The sequence below is a fragment of the Phaethon lepturus genome, unplaced genomic scaffold (genome assembly GCF_000687285.1).
Source record: "Phaethon lepturus isolate BGI_N335 unplaced genomic scaffold, ASM68728v1 scaffold27136, whole genome shotgun sequence".
Taxonomy (NCBI): domain Eukaryota; kingdom Metazoa; phylum Chordata; class Aves; order Phaethontiformes; family Phaethontidae; genus Phaethon; species Phaethon lepturus.
Genome location: NW_010547295.1, coordinates 1 through 9,115, shown reverse-complemented (window position 1 = coordinate 9,115; position 9,115 = coordinate 1). Strand labels below are relative to the sequence as shown.

At 56.4% G+C, this 9,115-nt stretch overlaps 1 protein-coding gene across 1 annotated transcript; it reads right to left on the bottom strand.

Moving 5' to 3' along the window:
• Positions 1–3: 3 nt before the first annotated feature.
• Positions 4–7,859, bottom strand: LOC104622730 (phosphoinositide 3-kinase regulatory subunit 5-like; the record flags this gene model as incomplete). The annotated part of the gene is made up of 7 exons (XM_010289601.1): positions 4–506; positions 1,684–1,767; positions 2,292–2,439; positions 2,989–3,163; positions 4,621–4,690; positions 6,886–7,024; positions 7,791–7,859. Coding segments are annotated over 7 exons (1,188 nt in total), but the record flags the coding sequence as incomplete, so codon positions are not given.
• Between the last annotated feature and the right edge of the window lie 1,256 nt (positions 7,860–9,115).

Sequence of the window (9,115 nt, the reverse complement as noted above, 5' to 3'; positions counted from 1 at the left end):
GCGCAGGGGCAGTGAGAGCGAGCCCATGTCCGGGCAGTCCTTCAGGTCCCTCCTCAAGACCAGTTGGCTTTTGCTTTTGAACAGTTTGTAGATCTTGTTGGTCAGCGTGTGTCTGTATTTGTGGTGGGTCTTCTCTACCTTCAGCTCAGGCCTCCCCACCGTGTCCAGGGAGCTCTCGTCGCTGTCCTCCGCGTACCCGCTGTCCATGCAGTCCTTCAGGCTGGAGACAAACGACTTCAGGGACTTTCTGGAGACCACTGTCAGCTCCGAGATGGAGTCTTTGGAGGTGGTGAAGAGGGACACTCGCGAGGGCTTAGATCCCTCCTCTGACAGCGCCGAGTACACAGAGTCTTTGGAAATGGCGCAGATGGGGGAAAGCAGTGAGTCCCGCTCGGGGGAACAGCCATCAGTTTCCACCTCCTCCTCCTCTTCGTCCTCCTCCTCGTTCTCAGAGGCCATGGACTCGACAACGCTGCACTCCTTGCTGAGGACATCGTTGAGGATATCTGAAAGGCAAGCGGAGGGAGATCGGGTCTGGTACAGGATCCAGCACAGCTGCTGGAAACGTGATGACCCCAGACAACGACACTACTACAGCGTGGCCAGCGCTCGATGGTCCTGCACAGTTTCAAACAAGGAGCTGAAAACCTCCTCCTGAAGGTTTTTAGATTGCCATAAGGTGCTCAGATGCAATGGCGAAACAAAATGTGTTTCTCTCCCTGAGGTCCCATTCTGTTTGGGTTCTCGAAAGGCAAACACCAGTTGGGGTTTTGCTTCCTTCCTACACAGATTTCACAATCTGCCCGTGTCTGATCCAGGTTTAACTGGAGGGCAGGAGGAAAGCAAGGTATTTTGATAATCAAACCCCAAATCACCCCACTGCGGGTGGCCTCCCGGCAAGACTCGTTGAAAAGCCCAAGCCAGAGCTCTCGTCCAGCTTGCTGGGGCCAGCAGGCAACGAATACTAAACATTCATGGGAACAGAAAAGGTCTTGCAGGAATGGGGAAGCCAGAGAGACCAGCTCAGCAGAAGGGGAAGCCGCCGTTTCCCCTGAAAAACTGCTGCAGCCCAGCCAAGAGCACGGCAAAGGCATCCGCTCCCAGGCCATCCCTGCTGCGGGTGGGGGAAGAGCTGCTAACATCCCAGGGGCCTCAACCCCACAAAGCCCCGACATCTCAGTGCAGTCAGGCTTTTCCAGCAACAATTATTTCCAGCAGGGTTTACTCCTTGCAGAGGAGCTTTCTCCAACACAGCGTCTCCGTCCTACCAATATCTCCATGGACGTGGGTGCGACGAACCTCTCCCAGCTTAACGCAAGGCGCAACTTTGCCCTGGAGATCAAGCCCTGCAGGATCTGTCTCCGTCAACACAACGTGGAGGCTACCAGTGCCTCGTGCCCACAGCTCGGATGAGGGCTCTGCTCAGGGTCACCACAGACATCATGCCCAAGCTGACACCCATGTCCCCTCCCGTCCAGGGGACACCAGCACCCACTGCATTATCTCTCCTGTCACCACCACCAGTCTGTTACCAACTCTTCCAGGCTCTGGCCGCAGCTTGTGCCGCACGCCCGGCTGCACGAGGCAGTGCCGGCGGAGCTGAAACGCTGCTCAGCCACCCCTGCGATGGGGAGCAGAGGGCTGCGGTCTCACTAGGGGGGACGGGGGCCCCCCTCCGCTTACCGAAGTTGTCCTGATCCCAGCTGTAAGTGTAGCAGCGAGCAGCGGGGATGGGGATGGTGTGGAGCTTGCGGGGCTGCGCCTCGCCTGGGAAGAGAGGAGGGAGAGGAGTCAGTTTGCAGGGAACCCCGATACCGCTCCTGACAGCTCCCCTGGCTGGTGGGAGATGCCGCCCACCCCGTGCACTTGTTTTGGGTGGCCCAGGGCACTGATACCGCTGTCATTACCCCCGTGAAGTCACACGCAATTGGGATAAGGGGACATTTCACGCCTCTAAGAGCCATCAGACGTCACTGCTGCCATCGGTTTCCGATTTAATGTTTTCGTCTCACCCACAAAGGATGGAGAATGTTTGGGGGTTTTTTGTTGCTGTTTTCATGAAAGATGAGAAACAATTTCTGGCTCATCACATGGTCATGAAATAGCAGCTGGGCTGGTGGTTTTTTTGGTTGTAATTGTTGTTGCACTAGGTTGAAGCTTTGTGCAAAAGAGGGTTTTGCACTTCCAAGGGCTGGCTCCCAGCTCCCGCAGCGCAGGGGAGCTCGTCGCTGCCGCAGCGGCTGCACAGTAGAAAACCCTGGAGGAAAGAGGGGCACGGGAGGGCTTCTCACCTGCGATGGCAGGAAAGGACGCGTCCCCGGCAATGTCCCGCAGGACGGACTGCAGCCGCTCCCGGGCTGGGACGGGGTCGCTGCTGGCGGCCGCAATCTCCTGTGCGTCGGCGGCGCTGGCGTAGATCTCCGAGAGCTCTTCCAGTGTCTCAGAGCCAATGTGAGAGATCGAGGCGGGGTCCCTCCGCAGAGGCAATGCACAGGTCTTTGGGGAAGGTCACTAACTACACCACTGGGCAAATCTCTCCCTCCTCTACCTCCCACTCCCTTCAAGTCCCCCCAAAACTTCTGCAAAGAATAAAAAAAAATGTGTTTGAACAACCTAAGGGATTTTCTTCACAAGTTTTTGTCCTCTCCCCAAACACCAAAGCAAAATGTTTCTCTGGTCAAACAAACACTTTTGCTGCATTTCAAATCCAGGGGTTCTTCCTCTCTTCACTTAGGGATGGGGGAAGGAGAAAAAGGGTAAAAGGGGAGTCACATCCCTGCCACACTTCACAAAAGAGAAGCATAGACCTCAGGTCTAACCCGAGGAGAGAAGGAAAAGATGTGTAGTTTTCCTAGAAGAAGCGTTATCAAAACTTTTTTCTTTTGTCAGTCAAGTATTATTTTGGTCAGGAAATGCACCAGCCAACTGCACGAAACTGGTCCCAACGGCATCGTTGGCATCACGGAAGTTGAAGCTCCCGGAGCCTACCTTCAGGAGGTGGTGCAGGCTGTCCAGGTCGCAGCGGGTGCCGAAGTTGGCCTGGTAGAGGTGCTCGAGGAGCACGGCGAGCGTGGCACGCTGCGGGTGCTCGCTGGCGCTCAGCTTCTCAGCGATGGAGAGGAACTCGCTCTGCACCTCGGAGCGGTTGAGCAGCAGCACCGTCCTGGGGACAAGGGGACGGCGGTTAGGCCAGCCTCGGATGCTGGCGACACACGAAATTCTTGGACAAATTCACACTAGATGGCAGTGTCCCCTCACGCCAGTGACAGGCGGAGGGCCGCGGGGCTGTGCAGGGGTGCCAGGCCTGCAGTGCCAGCCAGGGGCGGGGAGCGGGTAAGGGATGAGCATCCTCCATCCCGCCCTCGGCACAGCCCGGCACCATCTCTTCTGCCGCATCTGTAATATCATCGGCCCAATAATTGTTCAACCAGGGCTCCAGCCCGCAACCCACTGTCCAAACTGGACATCCAGCACATATGATGAAGCAGGGTGAGGTAGAAAATGAGAGGGACCCCCAAAACATCTCCCCCTGCAAGGTGCAGGTCACAGCATCACTTCTGGGCTTTAAGGAGAAGAGCCATATCCTTCAGCTGCGTTTTTGCTCTGGACCACGTAATGAACATCCACAGGCTTTGAATTCCCAAACCTGCAGTCCAGAGAGCACGTAGGCACGCGCTTACATTCACCGGCGAGAGCAGTCCACCTCACTGAGCAAAAACGTCTCTAAATTAAGGATGTGCTCCGGCACGCTTGGTTCTAGAAAGCTCAGGCAATGGGCATAAGCTTTCAATAAGCCCAAGGATCAGCTTGCATACAGCTTTGTGCCAGGTTTTCAGGGCTTTTTATGCAAGTAGAGCCACCGTGCTGTAAGTCCCCAGTGGCTGCACTCGCACCAGTGTAAGTGTGTAGAGCAGGGGAGCTGTACTGTGAAAGCAACACCGCAGCACCAGCCCAGCTGGGTGGGATACAGGCGCAGACCCAGAGCTGCACGGCATGAGCGGACAAGCCAGAAGAGCGGGACACCCCTCCTGCACGGAGTGGAGGTGGCTGTGGATGAAGGACTGTGCCCGGGGCCGGGGCTGGCACTGCAGCCAGGAAGGGCACACACACCATCCGGGCTCATTTTCCTATTTACAAATGAGGTGCCGTGGCAGGAGGAAAGGTTCAGCCCTCGAATAAGGTGCAAAGTCTGACTACGCTCAGAGCTGCGAGGCTTTCACCCTGGGACGGACTCACTTCTGTCCCCCCTCGGGCTGGTGGCTCCCAAACACGCAGATCAAAGCGTCTCCTGGCTGTTCTCCAGCCCATGCGGAGATCAGCAGCTCCCAGCGGAGGAGGCTTTGCCTTCCCCGGCTGTTTTCACCCCGATCTGCAGCCCTGCTCATTGCAGGGATAACTCACATGGGGAGCCCACAGACCCTGACCCACGGCTGTGGAAAGGCCACAGGCACTTTTCTCATGCCTTCCCACAGCTCAGCCCAGCTATCCAGCTCTTCTCCCTGGTACCCACCGCTACACCTTTGAGACGCTGCTCGCTGCAGCCCCACGGCTGCTCAAGCGGCATGGGATGGTGGGGATGCTACAGAGAGAGATGCCAGCAGTGCCCATGGCCACACTTACACGGTGGAGCTCTTGTAGTTCTTCACGGGCAACCCCTGCTCCGTCCTCACCAGCCTCTGGAAGGAGATCCCTAGGGAGAGAGCAGAGGACAGGAGACATGGCACCACCGCAGACTGCTCTGCTTCAGGAGCACATCGACTTTGCCTCCTATTGTGGTCCTGTCCTGGCTGAGCCGCAGACTGGAGCAGGCATGGCAGCACCAAACGTTGTGGGGACAAAGCACCGTGCGAGAGGACCAGCCCAGGAGCAAGGGAGCCTTGGGACAGAAAGGGCTGCCACCGGGAACCCTGACCAGGCAATGTCTGACGGACCCGGCCTGGGTGGCAACAGCAAAGCCTGTGTCACTCCCAAGAGGCAGAAGGACTGGGGTACATTTTGGGAGAGATCTTATGGCGTCAACAAGACCCAGTGCCCTTATTCCTGCAAGCAGCCACATCCTAATGATGGTCCCACATCAGCAGCTGAGAAGCAGCACCCACAGCAGGCCCAGCACCCATGGGCAGCTCATGTTGATCAACACAGACCCCCCGATTACATGAACATTCACCCTCTTGCAGAGACATCAGCCCCAGTTTGCAGATAAAAGCTATTGCATTCTTGGCAAATATTGTCAGCAGCTTGTTCTCAGTTAATATTTACCCTCATCTCAATAAAAAACTTTAGCTTCAGCCTGGCAGCCCGTCACGGAGGCCATGCAACAAGTGTACAAGGTCCTGGCCAGCTTACCAGCAGAGGACACATATTCTCTGTTCTTGGCTCCATTTGAGGGGAGAGGCCACGGTGAGAGGCAGCACTGGGCTCCCCAGCCCTGGCAGACCAACACCTCCCACACGGCATCTTTTGGCTGGGGTTAGGGAATCTCATATGCTTGTAGGAGGGGAAAAATTTTTGGACTGAAGTCCCCGGCTCACACAGCCCCAGGCACCGGGGATGGCGGCGATGGCACAGAAGCAGGATATAGCGAACCCCCTGCCCAGCACTGGGGCTTTCCCAGCGGTCTGTAAAACACGGCCCTGACCAGTGTCGCAGCAAGAAGTGACCAGAAAGGGAAGTCCACGGCCGCAGCAGCATGGGACGGGTGTCCCCACGTCCGTGCTGGCCCTGCAGCTCTGAGCTGGAGGCTGGATGCAGCACAACAGCCCGGCCAGACCGTGCCTGGTGGCCGTGGCCATTTATGCTGGTGAAGCCTTGAGCTGAGGGTAAATCAGCCAGTCCAGTGCCAACACTGCACAGGGTTTGGCTGAGGTTTTTTTTAATCTGTTCCTTTGAAAGCATCTTTCATCCCATCTGCATCTACAAGCCCCCATCTCTGCAGGACGTGGCTGCCGTGATGGAGACCCTGCATTTCACGTCCCTCTCCAAAGCAGCCGCCTGGTTTGAGGAAGCGGGGAAGCATCCCCAGCCTCGGCCACAGCCCACGTACCCATCTGAGGCCTCCCAAGTCCCACTCGGAGCCGGTCTCGCTGCCATGGCCCTGCGCAGGATTAAACAAGGGCTGAAATCTGCTCCGTGTGATAACAGCTCTCCGCAAGCCACCAAAAGACAGGGAGATTAGGAGGAATGGCCTTTTAGAAATAATTGGAAGAGCTGCTCCGTTGGGAACAACAGGACATCTACAAGGAGCCCTTAATTAAGAGGAGCACTGCTGCTGCCAACAGATGTGCCCAAAGCCGTATCACAAGATAGTGTCCGGCTGTAAAGAAAGAGCCGGGGAGTCCCTCAGCCCTATGGAAATCTCCACGCAAGGGCACGCTTGAAGGCTCCGGCCACCTGATGCCGATGAATGGACCCCTGTTATCACCCCAGTTACACCACTGAGCATCCCGAAGAAAGCCCAGGGCCGGGCGGGAGCAGCCAGCACGTGCTTTGCCACGGAAAAGACCCCTCACGCCAAAAGGCAGCCAGGAAATAGTCACAGGTTTTGCTAATTCATACTGGTCCAGAGCTGAAAGTCCCTGGGATGCTCCCACCACCTTGCACGCAAGGCAGCCACTGAAAACACAATCCCACCTGCTCCTCCAGAGGAATCTGGTCTCACCCTGTGCTGGACCACCAGAGAAAAATCACCCAGAGGATGCAGGGCAGAGGTCCTCACCTCCTGGAAAACCTGAGGTGTGGGATGCACAAGGTAAAGGTGGACACCACGCTCAAGGGATTCCCGAAGCAAGTGGAGTACGAGACAGAACCCCCAGGAGAGTCTCGGGAGCAAACACGGGGCGGTCGCAGCAGCACATGGAAACGCCGCGGCGGGGCGGGAGTGCTTACCGGGGGCCCTGAGCTCGTCGCTGATGAAGGTGAGCAGCTCGCGGAAGATGTCGCAGTAGGGCACGGGCCAGGTCAGGAAGCTGTGGTATACGCTGGCGGCTTTCGGGAGCAGGTCGCAGCCCGGCGGAAAGTGGGGAGCCTGTGGGGGACGGGGAAACCCGATTAGAAAGGGAGCAAGGACGCGGGCCTCGAGCGCTGCGTAAAACCTTGAGGGTTTAGGCTGGAAGTGGAGAAACGGATCGGAGCAGAGGTTCACCCTGTGACACCCCATCCTCTCCCAAGGAAGGGTCAAAAGGATCCCCACCGGGCACAGCTCCAGGAAAGCTTCATCCGCTCTGCACCTTCCCAGCCTCCCGCCTGTGGCTCATGTGCCAAAGCCTATATATAAATTTCTCTTTAACAACCCCAGATCCACACAGATGAATCGCATAACAGCCTGTGCTTTTGCAAGATCTGGCAGCAATGATTTCCTTGGGATAATGATGCATTGTGCTAATAATAATAATAAAAAAAGTATTTCCTGTGAAGGCTCCGCTCTTTCTTTTCATTAGCGTTGCCTATGTATTTTGCACAAGTATAAAAGGGTGATGAAAAAAAATTTGCCTTCTCTGCACAGAGATACTGTCTGTCTCCCTTGCTGATTAGCCCATCTTTAAATAAAAAGATTAAAAACACTGAAGCTCATTTTTTTTCCTGTCTCAGCTTGTGCAACGGTTGCCTGGTCTTGATTCCTGTAGTTTCGTACAGGAACTTTTTTTGAGATTAACTGATCAAAGCAGACCATGATGTTTCAGCCGAAAGCCACCCTGATTTCAGCGACTGTCCTGCGTGGCTCCGCGGGGCCCCGGACCCCGTGCCTCCCCGGGGGCTGGGATCGAGCTACGTGCAGCAGCCTCAGGACTTACATACAGGACCGCGTAGTAGAAGAGCAGAGCCAGGGGCATGACAAGATCATAGTCGCACTTCTCCTGCACCTGTGGGAAACAGCCCGAGGGCAGAAGGATGAGCTGGGCTCACCATGAGCGTTACCCAAAAGCATCCTTGGAGGTGCCGGGAGATTCCCCAGCAGCGCAGCCGCACGCCCGACCCACACCATCACATCGCCATCCCCAGCAGATTCCCTTGTCTTGGCCGGACAACAACCCAGCACCCCACGCGGCCGGGCCAGGCGGGTCGGCACAGACTGCCGCTCTGCCTTCAGCCTCGAGAAGCCGGCTTTGGCCAAGCTCCCAGCCTTCCGATGCTCCTGATTCTTGCAGAGTTGCACGAAATTCTACGAAAGTGGCTCAAAGCAGGCAGTTTGGAGAGGCAGGCAGGCAGCCCAGCCCCTGCAGAGCTCAGAAGCACGGTGCAAACCATGGATTTTTGTCCCAAGTCTTTGCCAGCGAATAGCCGGAATTATTTCACCGAGGGACTTAGTGATGGCTCAAAGATACACTTGCAGACGCTGCCTCCTCGTGTTCATGAGCATGGCACGAAGTGCAATAAACCCTTACGTAAACCCTAATGTAATAAAATGCTGTCTGCAACTAGATCAATTCCAGCCATTAAAATAAAAATATATAAACGGATTAAACCAAACCGTGCTAATCTTAACCAGTATCGGCTCCACAGCCTGGCTGCTAGACAGCCTCTCTTCCCCAAAAAATGAAAGGCAGCATTTACCCCATCACATGAATCCCAGTGCTGAGGATTTAGGAAACGCATCGCTGTTTCCTGCCACATCAAGGGATTCCTCCGAGGTCTTCCCAGCCACAGCCCATGTCAACCCTGCTCGGCTGACGATGCCTCGAGCTTCTCTGGCACATGACAGACCACGGCAGGTTGGTGCGATCGGCCCCGCTGCCGTTTCGTCCCCGCACTGTGCCCGACCCCGCTGTCTCCTGCCGGGCTGCTACGTGGCACGAACCCTGCCCGCAGCCCCCAGCTCCGCTCCGGGCCCTGCAGGAAGCCCGGCAGAGCCGTGGCGAAGTTCCCATCAAAAACAACAGGAAACCTTCGATTTGCTCTGATTTGCACTTAGCAGCTCCCAGTTTATGCTGGGGGAAGGTCTGGGGGAGGGCACCTACAACCCGGGCTGCCCCTGCGCCGTGCCGAGCGGTGCTTGGGGAAATCAAAACCCTTCCCCGTGGATCTGCAGCACTGCCCAAAGCGCAGATACCGGAGCTGGGTTTTTCTCTTGTAGTTCCCACGTGCTGAAAGCCGGTGGGACACACATGGCTGCTCCCAC